The sequence below is a fragment of the Chaetura pelagica genome, unplaced genomic scaffold, assembly GCF_000747805.2.
Source record: "Chaetura pelagica isolate M959 unplaced genomic scaffold, ChaPel_1.0 scaffold852, whole genome shotgun sequence".
Taxonomy (NCBI): domain Eukaryota; kingdom Metazoa; phylum Chordata; class Aves; order Apodiformes; family Apodidae; genus Chaetura; species Chaetura pelagica.
The window spans coordinates 5,955-25,362 of NW_009952279.1; the positions used below are offsets into that span (position 1 = coordinate 5,955).

At 45.0% G+C, this 19,408-nt stretch overlaps 1 protein-coding gene across 1 annotated transcript; it reads right to left on the reverse strand.

Annotated features, from left to right (window-relative positions):
- Positions 1-8,966: 8,966 nt before the first annotated feature.
- Positions 8,967-19,205, reverse strand: LOC104397784 (protein FAM179A-like; the record flags this gene model as incomplete). The annotated part of the gene is made up of 8 exons (XM_010007793.1): positions 8,967-9,183; positions 10,397-10,594; positions 11,972-12,064; positions 12,992-13,109; positions 14,121-14,279; positions 15,502-15,737; positions 17,486-17,591; positions 19,064-19,205. Coding segments are annotated over 8 exons (1,269 nt in total), but the record flags the coding sequence as incomplete, so codon positions are not given.
- Positions 19,206-19,408: the final 203 nt, after the last annotated feature.

Genomic DNA, 19,408 nt, shown 5'->3' on the forward strand with positions numbered 1-19,408 from the left:
GCTGGCGGAGGTCATTGCTAGGCCACTCTCCATCATCTTCAGTAAGTCATGGGCAACAGGTGAGGTGCCTGAGGACTGGAGGATAGCAAATGTCACTCCAGTCTACAAGAAGGGCAAGAAGGAGGACCCGGGTAACTATAGACCGGTCAGCCTCACCTCCATCCCTGGAAAGGTGATGGAACAACTTGTTCTTGGCACTATCTCCAGGCACATCAAGGACATGGGGGTCATCAAGAGCAGTCAACATGGTTTTATCAAGGGTAAATCATGTTTGACTAACCTCATAGCCTTCTATGAGGAAATTACTAGGTGGATAGATGATGGTAGAGCGGTAGATGTGGTTTATCTTGATTTCAGTAAAGCATTTGACACCGTCTCCCACAGCATCCTTGTAGAAAAGTTGATCAGGTATGGGTTTGGTGATCAGGAAGTGAGGTGGATTAGGAACTGGTTGAAAGGAAGGAGTCAGAGAGTTGTAGTCAATGGGGCAGAATCTGGTTGGAGGTGTGTGACTAGTGGAGTCCCACAGGGGTCGGTACTGGGACCGGTGTTGTTCAACATCTTCATCAACGACCTGGATGAGGGTATAGAATGTACCCTCAGCAAGTTTGCTGATGACACTAAGCTGGGAGGAGTGGCTGACACACCAGAAGGCTGTGCTGCCATTCAGAGAGACTTAGATAGGTTGGAGAGTTGGGCGGGGAGAAACATGATGAAATTCAACAAGGGGAAGTGCAGAGTTTTACATTTGGGGAAGAACAACACCATGTCCCAGTACAGGTTGGGGGCTGAACTGCTGGAGAGTAGTGTAGGTGAAAGAGACCTGGGGGTCCTGGTAGACAGGAGGATGACCATGAGCCAGCAATGTGCCCTTGTGGCCAAGAAGGCCAATGGCATCCTGGGGTGCATTAGAAAGGGTGTGGTTAGTAGGTCAAGAGAGGTTCTCCTCCCCCTCTATTCTGCATTGGTGAGGCCACATCTGGAGTATTGTGTCCAGTTCTGGGCCCCTCAGTTCAAAAAGGACAGGGAACTGCTCGAAAGAGTCCAGCGCAGAGCTACAAAGATGATTAAGGGAGTGGAACATCTCCCTTATGAGGAAAGGCTGAGGGAGCTGGGTCTCTTTAGCTTGGAGAAAAGGAGACTGAGGGGTGACCTCATCAATGTTTACAAATATGTAAGGGGTGAGTGTCAGGGGGACGGAGTTAGGCTTTTCTCAGTGATGACCAGTGATAGGACAAGGGGTAATGGGTGTAAATTGGAGCATAGGAAGTTCAAGGTGAATATCCGAAAAAAATTTTTTACTGTAAGAGTGACAGAGCACTGGAACAGACTGCCCAGGGAGGTTGTGGAGTCTCCCTCACTGGAGACATTCAAAACCCACCTGGATGAGTTCCTGTGTGATGTACTCTAGGTGACCCTGCTCTGGCAGGGGGGTTGGACTAGGTGATCTCTCGAGGTCCCTTCCAGCCCCTAAGATTCTATGACTCTATGACTCTATGATTCGGATACGTGGCAATTTTTTATGATCTTGCCAGGGCAAGACAAAGATAACATAATATTGGGTGCATAAGGAGTCACTGGGGCTGGTGTATGATCTTACAAGAGATGGGGCAGAACCCCCTTGCTTTCTAACCCTCTTCACTGCAGTGGGAGGCTGGTGCAGCTGGACTCTGCCTTCCCTCCCCTGGGATAAGCTGCACAAATACAAAGCAAAACCGGCAAAAATAATACTGAGGACAGCAAACATGGCAAAGTAGGCATGTACAGCACCCTCCAGGATTTAATTTTTTTTTTGCATGGTGCCCAGGATGTCATTTTTCAATGCCTTCACGTGACTTCTTAAAATCTCTAAGCTGCTCGTGGCCGGTTTGTTGCGCCGAGGTCGGCTGGGGTGCGGCACTGGCTATGCCTACGCTGGTCCAGCCCGAGCTGGTCTGGCCAGGCAGAAGAAAAAAGGATGTCCAAGCCCTTTTCCCATCAAGGTGCCTGTGCAGCTCAGGTTTCTTCCACCTCATAGATAGTTACAGTTTTTAAGCTAGCTATGCAAAAACAAAACCATGAAACATGTAATATGGAATCTGTAAAATAGCGTTTGCTCAGAGAACCCTTACCACTGATGGTTTTGGTTGGTAAACTGCACAAATGTGTTAACACCTTCTGGGGATAAAGTGGTTACAAACTGCGCCTTGGCTACTACATGTTGGGTAAGTTGGATAGAACATGGAATGATACAAGGCAAAAACATTAATGTTGCTAAACCATATAAAACAAAAAAGAGGATACATTTGATGGTTGGGCCACCTGGAAGCCACGAAAACATACCAACTTCCCAGTCTTTCCAGGTCTGGACTGGGACATGAGCCAGTTTCTGGATTCCTTGGGTAATATCTTTCACAACTTTCCCATTATCTTTTTAAACAACAATCGGACTCATTAAGCTTTCCACAGTCTCCTCCCTCCTCTGCCAGCAGGTAATTGAGAAACATTCAATGTTGCAATTTTGCTCTCCACATTTGTGTAGCTTGGTCTGCTAACAGGCCAAGAGTGGCAGCTGTCTGGTTGGTAATAATTTCTCACAGAGCCTGTAGCCATATCATGAGGTTAAGATTATAAATCGATTCTTGAGCACCACTGATCAGTTGATAGGGGGCCCATAATATTCTATGATATGTTGAGGGGTCCACTCGTCTTTGCCCCATGACTGGGAGCTTTAGCCCACCAAGCTTGTGTCCATGGAATGTTCTTCTTGGTGCAGTAAGAACTTACTCAGGAGTAAGAAAAATAAGGGGTGAATCACCCCAATGTAACATATTCCAGTCCAACTGGCAGGTAACCATTGATAAACAGTATGGCCCCAAATCCAGTAATGGTCTCTTAATGATCTAGTTCCATTAGCAAAAGGGCCATTCCAATGCTCTTCATCTGTAGGGACCTGATAATATAACGTGTCACCTGGTCCCAAGGGTCCCCCAAAGACCAAAGGTGGGCTTTCCACTTTTATCACAACAGTCACATCGCCATGCTTCCCCACTTTCTTTCCATTTACAATTACAAGCAAAGTCTTTACCTGTTTGATTCAAACTAGCCTAACATTTCTTGAATTGAGTGCGAGAGCCATTCTGGAGTTGCCACTGCCATTGATATACACATATGATGTGGTTAGGACTGGTGGTTTCAGCATGGGGGCAACTCAAAAACAAGGCACCAAAAAACTTGTCCTGTCCCACAGCTTTACATCCTTCCCCTGCTGGCTTTTCGTAAGAGCATTTGACCCAACTATTACTGAAAAGTTTTACATGGGTTTGATTCCATCTTTCTGCATACTTAGGACAGTTATAGGGGCAACAATATGGATCCCAGCAATCACAACCAGGAGACAAGGTCCATTCACTAATACTTTGTCCCACAAAATGTCCATGGGGATCAGTTCTATTCAAAGAGTATATGCCTTTTTCAGGATAACGAATGGACCAGGGGAAGGCATCCTCTTCCCAGAAAGCTGTACCATTTCTCACATCACTTAAGTTGCTTATCCACCACTTAGCTGCAACTGGCTTCGCTACCCAGGGCCAACTTGAAAGTCCCAAGGGTCCTCCACACACCCAACAAGAGGTGAGGTCAAAGGCTCAGGCTATTTGTTCACCTAAAATCATAAATTCATTTTGTCCTCCCCAGTTCTCCCATGATTTTGGTGTTTGTTTTCTCCCTTCAAAAGCAGTGACGTAGAGGATGGTTGTGCAAAGAATAAGGGGTAATATTCCATAATACATTATAAGGTCCCACCCACTACAATGATTATACAAACAATACATACAATTACAAGGGTTTCAGGAGTCAATTATCCCTAAAGTTGCATAGCAGAGATTTGATCCTCTTGGTTCTGTGCCTGTAAAGAAACAAAAAGAGAAGATCCTCGATCCTAGATGAAGGACGGGATTAATATTAAAAGGATGGGACAATCCATCTTGTGTTGATTTTGTGCTCTTTCTTATGAGCATCTCTGGCTTTCTAGACATACTATTTAGGGGTATTTTTAGCACAAGGGGGACTCTCCCAACTGTGGGGAGGTCCATCATGTCCTAGGTAATAGGAGAGGTGTGTTGAGTGATCTGATTCAATGGGAGCAGCTAAAATAGTGGAAGCTTTGGAGCAAAATGTTGTCAGTTTTGGACATCTGTTCCTTCCCCATCAGCCATTCATGGCTGTATCTGCATCCCTCAGTCTTGATGTCTACCTGCTGCCTTATGGTTTCAGAAAATGTTTTAACATGCCATTAGTTCTTTCCATTATTCCATTTGCTTAAGGATAGTAGGGCGTGTGGGAAATCCAATTGATTCCTTCCTGTTTTGCCCAGTCTTGCACAATTTTAGCAGTAAAATGTGTGCCATTATCTGATTGAACCGTTTGAGGTTTTGGGAGTGTCCCAAACCATGTTTTCAAGCCAATAACTGTGTTTTCCCCTGTTGCCTGTGCAAAAGCTTCTGCCTGGACTAATCCTGATAAAATTTCTACCCCCACTAATACATATTGCTTGCCTTCTGATTTCTGGAAGGACCAATATAATCTACCTGCCAGGCTTCCCATAGTCCTTTTCCAGTTCTCAGATCAGGATTTCCTCCTAATGTCTGACCCAAATCTTCCCTCTTCCAATTTAAAGCCATTCCTCCTTGTCCTATCACTATGTGCCCCTTGTAAAAAGTCCCTCCCCAGCTTTTCTTCCCTGCGGATACTGGAAGGTCACTGAGGTCTGCCCAGAGCCTTCTCTCCTCCAGGCAAACAAGCCCAAGTATCTCTGCCTGTCTTCACTGCAGAGATGCTCCAGCCTTTTGCTCAACTTCATGGCCCCCCTCTGGACCTGCTCCAGGATCTTCATTGTCCTTCCTGTGTTGGGGGCTCCTGAGCTGGACACAGTACTTCAGGTGGGGTCTCACAAGTGCAGGGTAAAGGGGCAGAATCACGTCCCTTGGCCTGCTGCCATGCTTCCTTGGATGCAGACCAGGACATGGTTGGCTTTCTGGGCTGCAGGAACATGTTGCTGCCCCATGGGGGACTTCTTGTCCACGATCATCCCCAAGACCTTTTCCTAATCCTATAGCATCAATGCTTCCAAAGCTCATCTCTTACTTTGTAATTAAAAGCACATATATGTACATCTCTTACTTTGTAAGCATGTAGATAAATATTTTCCTTCTCACAGTTACAAATTTCATGTACAAACAGGTTTTATTTTTTTACTATCTATGCCAGCTTCTTTTTGGAAAAGCCTACATGAAGCATAGGATGTATATCTGTAACAATAAACTTTGTTGGGCAAACCCTGTCTTCAAACACAAAGAATAAAACCAATGCCAGTGCCACATCCACCTTTGTCTCCACCTGTCCCACTCAGCACCTCTCCATCAGCTTCCCTCAGCACACTTCAATCTTCACCATTCATTTCCAAAATGTCTTGGAGGTTCTTCACCACATGTGGAGACTGCTTGGCAGCCAGTTTCTTCAGTCTGGAGCCCATCTTTTGGTAGAGGCTCTTTGCAAGCTTGGAGACCACAGGTTTGGGGACAGGCCGGGCTGTGGTCCCCAAGAGATGCCAGAGGGCGGGCAGGGTGTAGTGCTGGATGGTTTGGGGTTTCCGGTGATAAGATAATTTCACAAGCACTGCCAGGTGAGAGAGACAAGTTTCTTAACAACCTCAAAGCAAACAAGTACCTACTTTTACTTTTGGTTCTTGGGAGGCTTTTCTGGCTGACTTTAGTAAGCACAAAGGGTCTGATGATCCAGAAGCAGGCCACAGTGAAACAGACCATCCACTGAACAAAACAACCAACTCTGAGTACCTTGATTTCTGCAAATCAGAGGCTTTTTATCTGTCACAGACTTAGCAAAGTGAATCATACATGTTTGTGGAATAATTTCACCACCCCCTTTTACATTACAAATGATCAAAATGTCACATCACTGTTTATTTCCATGAAGAAGTTGTCTACACCAGCTGCTGAAGTTTTAGAAATGCAGCTGAGAGACGTAATGGAAAGATTTCTAATGAAAAGGACATCTACTTTTTTGTCACCTTTGATGAAAAATACCAGAGTTCAATCTGGCAGTGCCCTCTGCTCAGAGGCACACAGCAAACAGCAGTATTCTACCACGCTTCCAAACTCCAGCTCAAAAATGCTGTGGGCTGCTTGGCAGTTTTCTTAGAAACACCAATGACTACTGGTGTCTTTGGCAGAATGGTCTAATCTGAGCTTCTTCCCTCTCATTCTCAGTGGCTTCTAAGGAACACCTGTTTCAAACTTCAGCATGTGTTAGATAATCACCCAGATACTATTGCCAGGGCATTTGAGCACCTCACACTTTTAATGGCATTTACCCCATTTATTCTTCTGGAATGGAAGGACCTTGTTTTCTCTATGCTGTTAATCTAGCAGCAATCACCAACATTTCAGAAGTACATACAAACCATTCTGATAGCAGGAAAATGAGTATGATGCCTATTTTACAACAGGAGTCAATTTGGGTTTAAATGTTGTTAATCACAGCGGTCACTATGGAGCTTCATAATAGAAAGGGTTGTCTGTTCCCACTCAATCCCAGGGAGAACATCTCCTCTCTCTACACTGGTCCCAATTTATGTTCAAATGCTAGCTTTGAGAAAGGAATCAAAATAGTTGTGAAATTACATTCTGTGTTTATGGAGATTTACTTTATTCAAATTATCTTTAAAGGTCCTTTTGCATTTGCTCTGGCTGAACATGCTCTTTTGAGATGCATAAGCAAAATGTATTAAACCTTGGATTAAAAGATGCTGGCATAGTTAGCAATGGAGTTAGCCCTGATTCAAACAAGGCTGGAAACAGTCTAGTCTATATTGAGATGGTAAGTTTTTCCATTCCTTGGCTGTCATTGACGTAGCCAGCTACTATTATAAATCAGTTAGCAGCAGCAGCCAGGCAAACCCCTGCCAAATGCACCTGGGATGTGTACTTTGCAGGGAGGACAAGCTTGAGACTTTCTGATGTTTGATGAGCTCCTGCACTCTCTACTCAGAGACATTTCTGAAGAATACTTCTTGACTGAGAAGTGGAGATGGGATGAAGCAGGAGTTACCTGAGAGATATTTTGTGACATCCAGGAGAGCTTGGCCGGAGAGGTGAGGCACTTGGTTGGCAAACAGTTGCAGCAGAGGTGTGGTATCTGAAAGAGAAATATTTTTTTCTCCTCGTGCTTCTGAGGTTATAAAAAAAAAAAAGGGGGAGACAGGACAGGACAGGAAAGGCCAGGGACAACTGCACTTTGGAAAATAAAGACAATTTCTGCTCGTTTCTGAGTCCTTTTCCTGTTCTTTCCTTCCAGCTTACTTGGGAGGATTTTAAATTCAAAAAGAAAAGCTTTAATTTCCCATTTGATAATACAAAGTTGACTGCTATGCAGGGGCTGTGTTAAACTTTTCACCTCTGGGCCCTCAACATTTAAATCCCAGTGAAAAGCTGTTGTATGCCAGAGTTTTGCAGAAGTGACCTCCTCCCTTCTCCAAGGAAAAGGGTGAGAAGGCTCAAAAGTCCATATGTCTGGTCCCACTTTAAGGATAATCTGGCTTTAAATCTTTAAGACAACTGTTGGCATCTATGGATAAGACTCCAAGTTTCTCTTACAAGAGAGAATTACTGCTCATTGCCAACATCACCTGATCTCAGGTAACATCTCTGAAATCACAGCATGGCAGAGAGACTAGCAAACAGACTGATTTCCCAAAACTTGACTGTCATCTATATTTTCATTTTTCTTGTGCTGCCTGTTGTTGATCTGAGGTCTTCTTTTAATTTATAAACTGTTGCCTGGATTAGTCTGCAAGCCTCCAGTCTTACTGCTTTCACAAGCCGAGCAAAGCTTTCTTGGAGGCAGAATGTGAGTGGCATGTGCTCTTAGCTATCAAAGTCAGTGGAGCAAGGGGGCAAGACATTGTGCTCGCTCACTTAGGATTGATGAGAGGGGAGTGACAGAAAGCTCCAGACAAAACCCTGGAGAGATCTGTTTGCCTCATCCTCTGTTAGCAGGATTCTGCAGCTTTTCCCCAGCCTTCTCCCAGGCACCACAAAATACAGGGAGGAAGCAAGAGCAGTGCAGGTCTCAAACCCTTCTCCTGACTTAATGACCAAGAACAACCCTATACTTATGAAACAGAAAGGCAGCCAATTACCTGAGCTGCCAAAGCAGATGACATGGAGAAAGCTGTTATATCCCCTTTTAAGACTTGCATCTTCAGAACTACATTCTTCAGGCGTATTCATCCCGTGCTGCATTTTCACAGCTGACATTAATATGTGGGGCAAAGAAATTTTACAGCAGACCCTGGCTATGTAGTTATGGGCTATAATAATCTTGCCCCATGCAGAACAACATTTGGAACAAAGCACAATTTACATATATGTGGATTTATATCTGTTTGTTCTAAAGAAAATAAATTGGCAAATCTTAAATACCCCTTAAAAAAAGAAGACAAAGAAGAAAGGTGGAAAATAGAGAGGACCAGCTAATGCCCCCATTAGTAGAGTCTTCCAGGAAGCTGTTCTGCAGAAGCTCTGATGGGCCAGTGTTCATCCCTTCACAGCAAAAGCAAAGCAACTCATTTGGGAAGCCAAACTTGACCCAAACAACCTAAAAAAATCCTGTTGTCCCTGAATTGTAGCAAAGTTGTACTCCAGGATTTACTGTTCAGCTCCTTCTCTACTCAAGCAGACAAGCAGCACTGAGCCAAAGGCTCCTGGGACTTTGGGAAAATGCTGGTACACATTCCAGTCTGTCTGGGAACTGGTGCATAAGGACTGTATCACCACAGCTTCTGGCTATCCAGCTGACCTGTTACAGTCGGCAGGAATTCAGTCCTTTGGTGGACAGCAGACATGACTCTTGGCTCCGAGATGGAGGAGCCGCAGTTGAGGAGAGTCAATGCCAGAGGTCAGCCTTACCTAGGTGAGCCACAGATGCTTCCAACACCTTCACAGCCCCAGCATAAATCCCTGAGTCCTTCGAGTTCAGGTGGCTAAGGACTGCTGTCATGAGACGGGGTGTCACTGGCTTTAGGGCACCTCTGAGTATGGGTATTATTACAGCAAACACCTCCAGCGCCTGCTGGCTCACTCTCTTGTGGCAGTCCTGAAGTGTCAGGACCAAAACACCAAAAATCTGTGAAGAAAACAAACAACATGAATGCTGGATTCAAGTGTCTTTGTTTCAAGAAGGGATGTAGAAACAAATACCCAGCAAGGTACAAGATGATTGCAATCCTTTCTGCCAGGTCAGCACTTGCTATCAGAGTTCCACTGTTTGCCTGTGGGCTGCTCCTTGTACCAGCTGCCCAGCCTCGTGCTGGTTGAAGAAATGGTCGTATTTCATTAACAGGTTTGGATGGGAACAGGAGAGTTCATATGGTGCTTCTCTTTACCTGCACACCATTAATTTAGTCTAATTTTAATAACAGAAAAGAGAATATTTGGTACAGAGGTTTGAAAACAGGTACTTAGGATGCCCGTTTTCTATCAAGTTGTGTCAAGCGCTGAGGGTAGTTTTGATTTTGCCAGAATCGTGGCTGGATGAGATCCAAGTTTTGTTTTATCCATCTCAGAACCTGCATCAGGAGGAGTGCAGGGCTCTGATGAACTCTTCAGGATCCAGACCATTTATATTCAGGATACCAGACAGAATTCTTAAGTTTAATGTGCTGTGCAGTTGTCATTAGAGCAGGTTCAGTCCCTTGACAGACACAGGATCAGGCCCCATTTTCTGGAAAAGGGGAAAAAAGCAGCTCCTGGAGAAGAAGGAAGGGAAAATCTGTGTCTAGCCATTGTCCTTCCCTTTCCAAAGGAAAAAAAAAAAAGGACACCCAGGAAGGATGAAAAAGTCTTTCCCAAGCAGGAAAGGGATGAGGATGGAAGTGAATAAGCGGCGTAGTGTCTGCACAAGACAAGTTAAAAGTTTACAGAAGCATCCTTGAAAAAAAGTGTTATGTTGCGGTTTTTTTAAATAAATCAACTCAGCCTGATACTTCCTCCCCCACCCCCATCTGGTCTTCTTCTAGATAGTATCTGCCAAGCTTTCAGTGGCTGGATTTCTTCTCTTTCTGCCTAGCTAGTAGTAGGAGTCAGCAGAAGCTACAGCAACAGTAAATGTTACTCTTATAATCTCATGAACAGCACCAATAGGCACCTGCTAGAAAAATGTATCTGCACTGAAATTACTTGCCCTGTTGCCTGGAGATAAATTAGATTTTTGGGATAAGGAGGGACCTGCCTGTCCCAAATGAGTAGTACATAGTGCCAAGACACACTGAGTTAACTTCACTGGTACAGGCTTGGGGAGAGAGCTAATGAGAAAGGAGCAATGGAGATGCCTTACATACCTGGAAAATGTGACTGGAAATTAACTGGGGGTTGCTTTTGCAGAGATCCAAGAGGAGTACCAATCCCTTCATTCGTGACTGAAACTCCTGGGCTGTCAGGAGGCCTTTAAGCTCCAGGAGCTGTGCAGTGTCTTCCACAGTGCCAGCTGAGGTGTGAGGGAGTTTCTGACAGGGCAAGGTCCGTCCACCTGGGCCAGACTTCAACCTGGAAGATAAAAAGAAGTTAAGACTTTCTGGTGATGATGGCTTCAGGTAATTGTGAGGAAAACATCTTGAGGAGACTTCCTAATCATGTGATTTAAGCTAGATCCTGATCTGAAAAGCAACTTTGCTCTCACAGCAATCCTTACAGGAGACAATCTGCAAGTAATGTTACTGCTAGTGCTTACTCAGGAAACCCAAGGTGCTGAGGATAGGATTCATCTTACCTATCTTCAGATATCTTCCCAGGTACTTATCTGGCACCCCTTGGTGGAGGAAAATAGGCACTACTTGAAAGTTTACATGCCTCATCTTATGGGAGGAGTCTGCTTTATAAGGAAATTAATTGCTCTGGAGATGTGTCTATACAACAGGTATGGGAATCTGGATGAAAAGCTCAGATGGATCTGAAGAGACGAATCCTACCCAGAGAGATTCAGGGGCATATCTGAAAGGATCCAGAGGATGAGTAACAGAGTTAAAAAGAGAAGCCAGCCACTCCACCTATTATGCTCATATTATTGTTTCCTTGGAGACCCATAGATTAACAAACCAAATGGGAGCAATTTTATTGGATCAGCCTCTCCCTGCCATGAGCATGAGGAGATCCTAACTGTGACAGTGAGGTGTGTGGTCACTTTCCTGCCACTGCTAAGTACAACACAGCTAAGTACAATCTCTGTTACCAGAGGAGAATAGGGACAAGTAACTCTCCCATTAGCATGGAGAGACAGCAATGACCAAATTCCTTGCTTGAAGGCTGACTGCAGCACTGAGGAAAAAAACAGTCTGTCCATCAACCAACCAGTAACAGGTCTGAGTGACATGAATAGCCATAGAAAACGTCCATGCTGAAACATCTGTCAACCAGAACTGCTCAGGAATTATCTTGCTGTTACTGCCTGAGGGTCAGAAAGCAATGACTCAGCCAGGCCAAACCACATGCCTGGAAAAAGCTCTTTTGGGGAATGGCATCTTGGTGCTAGACTGGATCTCCTCTTCAAACCACCCATCTGAAAAACACTCCACTCAGATGAGAATACCCTGATGGAAATTACTATTCCTAAGTGGAACAGCAGAGACATGACACTTTCACAGCCTCCACGACACTGTCCTTGCCACTGCACTGGATCTCCTGACCTGCAACCAGTGGTTGTCTCTTCCCCTCTCTCAATTCATGTGGAAAACTGCCCAAAGAATTTGTGTGCAGCCCAGTGGAGAAGTAGACACATTTTATCATAGAAGATTTGTGGGACAAGGAAACAATCTCTGGCAAAGTTGGCCTCCACTTGAGAGTTTACTGAGGAAGAGACAGGTAAAACTTGTCACATGCTTTGTCAGATGTTACAAAAGTGCTCAGTACCCTCCAATAGCAGGCAATTTGTCCTGGAATGTTTTCAGGTTGCTGTTCTTAGACACCCTCGGGTCCCCGGCAGATGGAGGTTCACATTTATGGTCTTCTTTCCCCTGTTTATAAATATAAAACCCCATGAATCTAAAGAAGATAAAATAGGAAAGTACTTGTTTAAAGCACAAGATATAACCAGGATCACTGCTACCAAAACCCCCTAGAAAACCTTGTGTAAATTTCAGAGGGAGATAGGCCAGAGATTCAGTGATGTCTTGCTAATTGTTTTCTATAACCCAAAGCAAGTTATAGGTGCTACCATAATAGGCAGCAGTATACAACCCTGAATTCATTAGCCTTGAGCACAAACGGGAATAATGCAAACAGGTAGGTAACAAGTTTTCTTAAAAGGAAGAGCAGGAAACTTTTGGAGTCTCAGGAGGCTCGCCCACCCTGCTGGGAGTTGATTTGGTTCACACTCCCTCCCCCTGTTTCTGCACAAAGGCACATTCCTTTCTAGAATCTAAGTGGAGAGGAATGAATGCTGGAAGCTGGATTCAAAAAGCTTCTTCCAGCTCCACAGTGCATCACAGCAGCGCAGTATTTCGAGAATACAAACAACATATGTATTACTTATGATTGCCTTGTGAATCTTTTGTATATTTGGAAATTTTATTGGCACTACTACTTCCTTTGTTGCAAAGACCCTGTTGTCTCCAGAAGCACTATATACTTTCCTTGCTTTATTGGGCAGAGGGGAGAAGGAGGATGCTGTTGTATTTTTTATGCTTGAAGGTAAAACCATTCTCTTGTACTTCTTTCTCCTGCCTGCAGCTGATATTTAAAATACACCCACTTGATTTCTAACCATACTGGTTCCTTCACTGTATGCAGATAAACAGACTAAGGATCAACCCAGGAGCATTCCCAGGAGCAAAATGATTCAGTAGAATAAGAATGAGATAAAGAAAGATTAGGTATGTTTAAACTTGTATTAGTAATCTCAGTACTTGCATAAAGGAGACATTCTCCTGCCAAACACTCACTCTCTTCTTCATTGTGGCCATGATTTCCTCCAAGTCATGTGAGAAGGCAGGCTGTCTCAAATAGTTACCAAATTTTGGATGACTCATCAATATATTCAGCATCTGCTGTCCATAACACCTAGCACAGGAAAGACAGAAATGAATGACTGCTTTTTCTACAGGCTATTGCTGACTTTTCTCCCTGGTGAATTAACAAAGGAAAAGTGTTAATAGAATAAGCTGATATTTTAAGCTCCCCATAGAAGGTATTTCCTGTTCAGCAGAGAGGCATTCTTACCTCCATCGACTCCTGCTGCACAGTGCTGCCAGTTGAACATAAGAGGCAAGAGGAGAACACAGGGCAACAGAAAAATACAATCCCACTCCGGAATTTTGAGAATGCTTCTGTAGGACTGAAGGATCCTACAAGATGAGCAAAGCATGTCTCCTGCTTTGCTGCCATGGCCTATTTGCTGTGTCTGGCACAATAATTTACCTTTCTTTAACTGGCAGAGAAGCTAGGACAAATCACCTCGTGCTCACTATTTATTATTCAGCTAGTTCCTCATGCGTTCTTTCCAACTCCTAATTGGAATTTAAATTAATAATCTAAGTAAGGGGGGTTTGGTTTGGTTTTGCTACAATGAAACTACATCTGTTTTCAAGAGGAAAGGTCTGTGGTCTTTCATCCACAGACATTGTAAAAAGACTGGGAAGAAAAATCTGTGACTACCGTAGGCAACTAAATCTGCAGAAGAGATTTAAAAAGACTGAATCCATTAGTTGAAGCCAGCTGGAAATTTTTTAGGACAGTCTCAACCTTACTGGAAATAAATGTTTAGGACCATCCAGACTAGCCAAGACTTCAGCTTTGCCTTGAGTGCATAAGACCAAACAAAATTGTTTCACTGACTAATCTGAGCTCTCTTGAACTGAATACAGAATCATTCAAGTCACAGGAACTTGTCAGTGGTCCTTCCTGCTGGACAACCTTATGTTGCTTAGTAGTCATTTCCACAGACAACATTATCCACACTGTCAAGTAACTCTCTTAATGCTCACTTTACCTTCCACTCCTTTGTGGTTTTATCATTTATAGCCAGACATCTAACAGTTCTCAAATGTTAGGAGGTGGGATGAAGATCATCACCTCGTGTCCTGCTGACTGTCCCGAGCAAGCCTCACCAGCGCGCACAGCAGCAGCTGGGTCCTGTCGCTCCTGCCTGACAGCAGCTTCTCAGCTCCCATGTGCTCCATCACCGTCAGCAGGTGCTTGGCCGCGCATTTCCGCACCAGGGCGTTGCAGTGCCTGGGAACGAGAGAGCAAACACTGGGGCAGAGGGAAAAGGAGGGCCACAAGTACAGAGCTCAGTCACAGCGTGGTCCCTGTCACTGTTGGGGACGGAGGCCTGGCTCCTCATTGCAGTTTTAGCCATGTGTAGAAGATTCTGTCCTCAGATAAACACCAAGTTGGCATTGTACAGAGGGGCTACGTGCAAGGAAGAGGGAGGAATTTAATCACCCTGGACTACTTGATGTACAGTTTCTTTCCCAACATTAACTCTGAGAAAGGAAAATGAAAGACGATTCGTGCAGACTTGTCAGAGGGGTCCCACTACACACACAACACACTGCAGCAGGATTGAGGCTAGTTCCACCCAATTACCTCCAAAACTGCAAACCCTTATAAAAAACAAACTGGGGGAGAAAAACCCTGTGGAGCATAAAGATACAGAATATCCACCTAAACATCCAGTTTGTTCTCTGTGCCTTGGCAAGAGGTACCTTTGAGTGTGCTGCCCCCTTTAAAAGCAGAGGAAAGGGCAGCACTTGTTTTAGCCAAGCTGTCCTCTCCAGAGGGTGTCCCTTGGCAACTATCAGCCACAGCACTAAAATTTTAAGGCAACATTTAGTTCAGCTACCCCATGGCAGTTGGCTTGTGATGGCACCTGTAGAGCAGCTCACCATCTCAAAGCTAACATACAGCACCATTTGAATAGCAAGTGGAGCTGCAAGGATACGACGGTCAGACAGGCTTCTCACAGCAGGAGCTGCACCTGCTGAGCAAGCTGTGTCACACCCAGCGGGTTCTCCTCCACATGCTCTGTGTCCAAGCAATTATTCTCCTTATTTCTCAAGTTAATAGCATAATGGTGATGCCTGTTTTTTCCCAGTGCCTCTGTGGTTAGCACTGTGAAATATCAAAGGGCGCTCACTGCTGGAATCCCATTGTCCCTCTTCCCACAAAGCCACCAGGCTGTATAACCACCCTTTGCAGGAACTTCTGGTTCCCCATCGTTCACCATATCTAGGCAGTGTTGACAGGCTGTGGGAACAAACAGGCTGCAGTAGGGCAGACACAGATGACAAGAGGAAGGAAGCAAAGTTGATGAAATAATCTAATTACTGAGTTCAGAGAAGATGCAGGAGAAAGGACCCTTCCCTCCCACCACTCTCCCTCTGCCTCCTGTCCCTTCCCCCTGCCCACACAGTTTAATGTGAAGGATATCATGAAAAGAAGAATGACATACCTGACTCCAGTAGCCATGAGAGCAGTTTTTGCTCGTGCAGGTGTCACGTTCACCACCATCACTCCTAGAGACTGATCAGCTGCTTCCCGGATTAACTTGCTGGAGTCCCCTAACTTCGGAATCAAGACTGAAGCAATTGTATCCACCTCCTGGTCCATCTGCTTCCTCAAGGTCTTGAAGAGCTCTCCAAGAGTGACGACCGCACAGCCAGACACCTTTGAGTGGTGTTTTTTCACCTGTACAGGGCAAGAGGAGGAAACACAAGAAGCAGCTTGTAAAGAAAATCAGTTTCCCTAAACGAAAGTCCCAGGAAATAAAATGACTTCTCACTGTGTCCAGGTGAAACATAAGAGCACAGTTAGAGCAGAAGAGCACAAACACAGAAATACACTCACTCTGACACCAACTTCTTCTCTAGCCTCAGGCCCACTTATGCAAGACAACTTTAATGAGACTGCAAGCCTAAAAATATGGTTTCACCTAGAACAAAGTGTGTTATTTAGTCCATAATTGACACTGCTTTGATTTGAGGCCCTTTTGTTGAAAACAAACAAACAAACAAAATAAAGCAAGGACTGTTTTTAACCTAAGAAGGCACAATTCTTAAAGACAAGATAGAGGAAAAGTAGCACTTTCCTCCTTTCCAAAGGTGCAGTACTGGCAGTTTGAGCAATCAGCCAGGAAAAGGAAAATATGGGCTTCAGTCTACAGGCTATTTTGCAGTAGGGACTCGAATCCATGTGCTGCTCCATCTACTCAGGAGAACCCCAGCTGCTGGCCTCAAGGCACTCGTGGATCCTGGAGATCAGTTGTAGTTACAGCTGCAATCTGTGGGGTTTCAGAGCACCTAGTGCTGCTGTGGAGTGATCCCTGATTCCAAAAAGCTCTCTCATATGAGTAAAGAAGACACATCTGCTTTCTGCCAGACTTGGTTGTGCCTATTAATAACAATGAATAACACGAGAGCTAGAAATGCATGTTAAAGCAAAATCTGGGACTAGACTGAAATGAAAACTGCAAGATGTCTGTGCACGTGAGGGTGTGTAACAGAGAGGAGGAAGTTTCCTCAGAAATGTAAAAATTATATTAAAATCAGATGAGCTAAAATGAAAGGGCTGCTTCTCCTAACCCTGATCTCAGAGGGGGGGAGTCCTGCATATCTAAGCCAAAAAGTTAGAGGAGCCCAACACCATGAGCAGCATTCAAGCCTCCAATGTCACTAAATATGGGCTAAAATGACTGATTTAAATGGAAATGAGCTACGTCTCCCTGTCTCCTGCAAGCAAAGGAGAATTTAATATGTTTGGCATTTGTGTAATAAGATGACAAGGCAGCTTGTTCAGGCCACAGACAAATGCCAAGTTGGAAACATAGCCACAGGTGTTATTAAGGAGTTTAGGTTGAGATCTCTCTATTAAATGAGAGATGAGAGGACAGCTGTGCACAACTGCCCTGCAAACCCCACCGTCAGGCCACTCCAAGCAGCTGGTGGAGGCAGTGCAAAATTCCCCCAGTGCACAGAGGCAGCAGATCAACAGAAAGGGCAAATTACCAAAAAGAAATTAAGAAAGATAAGACATCATCAGGAAACACTGGAAAATGAGTACCTGCAGTCAGTCCCTCATGATGCTGAGGGGGAGGAGGAAGTGGGAGGAAGCTGGGAGGCAAAAGTTGCAGTGTCTAATTACAGCTTGGGCAGAGATTCGGGCAGTGGCAAATCACCTCATTTCTGTCTAAACTTCTGCACTTGTATGTTGCACTATAATGACACCTGGCTCAAAGAGGACAGGCATATGTCCTAGATAGCAGTACATACAGCTGTATGTACAGACACATCACACAGATGAGTGACACAGCTATTAGAAAAATGAGGACTAAAAACAGCAGAGAAGACAGACACTGAGCACACATGTGAATGAACAAGCACACACCTGCCCTTCACCCCACGTACAGGGTACATGGGACACAAACGCAGTGTTCTTACCTCTTCGGTAATTGCCACAGAAACATCATGCAGTCTAGAGAGAAGGATTTCTGAGTGGCAGATAGCCAAGTGTCTGATGTTAAAGAGTCCCTTCATCTGCTGCTCCCTGAAAGGCAATTACCAAAAAAGACTGATTGTTCTCACCACCCAAGAACTAGGCAGCACCCTCGGAACTGAGCAGGGTGGTGGCTCAAAGGGAGATACTTCTCATGTAGCACTTGGTTACATCATGGAACTCATCACACGGGTTGCTGTGGCAGTCAAAAGTGCACATAAATACTAAAGGTAAATAGATGGCGTCAGAGTGGATGCATTAATTTGTGGCTATTAAACAAGATGGCCTTCCTGAAATCCCTGGCATGTGAAGTCCCTGTGTTGCTGCTTCCCAGAACTTGGAACACTGTGCCCTGTTTCTGTTTCTTGCACCTTTTCTATAACCTGAGATGCAGTCCTGTCTGGCTGTTACAGGGGCATTTCCCCTCTCCCAGTCCTCAGAAGGCAGTTCAGCAGTGAGAGTCTGCACTGCCAGTCCATAGCTGAGTTTTTACTCTGCCATCTAGTCTTGTTGGTGGTGCACAAATGCTCAAATGCTGGATTTTCCAGCACTTAAAGCAACACCTGCCACAGCAATTACATTTAGCAATTTAAAAGGACTAAATACCAGCCTTGTTCAGCACTTTGTGAAGAATCTGAGCTACATGAAGGCACATGATGCAGTTACTGGTTCACCAGGGCTGCAGGGCCAGACTGGGGACCCATCCACACCAGGGTCCCTGTATGTAACCCAAACCTCACAGGGTATCCTGCACCTCACAGGGCACCAAACAGGAAGGGGGAAGAGAAAGGGGAGAGGGGTAAAACAAAGCAGTCACACCAAGAGAGATGCATCATGGAAGATTTGTCATGGTCACCCCAGTGTGAACTGAGCCCTAGTGAGCATATGCTGACCCAGACAACAAAAAGACAACCAGTAGGAGCTGAGCTGAGTTCTAAAAATGCAAGATTCCTAAAAGATTTTTTTGTCTTTTTCCTTGGCTTCTGCCATGAACCCTTCAGGAGAAACGACAGGCTGAGCAACTCTGCACCACATCTTAGTAATTTCTCAGAAATAGGAACTCCCCATAGGAGCTGCAAAGACCCACATGCAGGGGGACACAGGGAGGCTCTGACTCCCCCTGCTGCTTCCAGTAGCCGACCAGAGATAAATCCTTATGCAGTCCCATCTTGGCTAATGACCTGAAGCCCCCAGATCTCTGAACTCAAGACCTGCCTCTAGCTTCAGCCAGCAAATCCTCTTGTTCTACAACTTCCTCTCTTCTCTGAAGATTTCATCTGCAGCTACATGAAGCAGAAAGCAAAGCTCAGAAACAGCACAGAACTGCAGCAGCTGTAAAACTGCCACAGACCAAGGAGAATAAAAGGCTGCTCTTGCATTATTACACTGGGACTGCTTTGGAGTGGTTTCACAAGTTACCTTTGGACATCTGGGCTGTCAGGGCTCAGAGACACTAGAAAAAAAACTGTTTCTAGCTTACCTTTACACTGAGAGGGAGAAAGAGTGAACAGAAGGCTTCTTACCAGTTGTTGCTGCTGAGCAACCTGAGTGCAATGACCAGCACCTGCTGGGGCTGAGAGAAGGGTCTGGCTTCCCAGGCAACCCCATACCCTGTCTTCTCTCCTCGCTCCAGGGAGTCTAGAGAAATGGCCAGTGACTGGTTCGCTGTAAGGAGAGGGTCAGGTATCAGCACCACACACCCAGGGGCAAGGTACCTCGCCATTAAGCAGAATGCAACCTCATCTCCTAGCCAAGATTATGGACGGTATTTGTTCAGAGACTTTGCTGCTGGGTGGCTCATTGCTTTTCCCAGCACCCAGTCACCCTCAGCTGGACACCAGCTTCTTGTGTAAACCAGAAAACTGGAC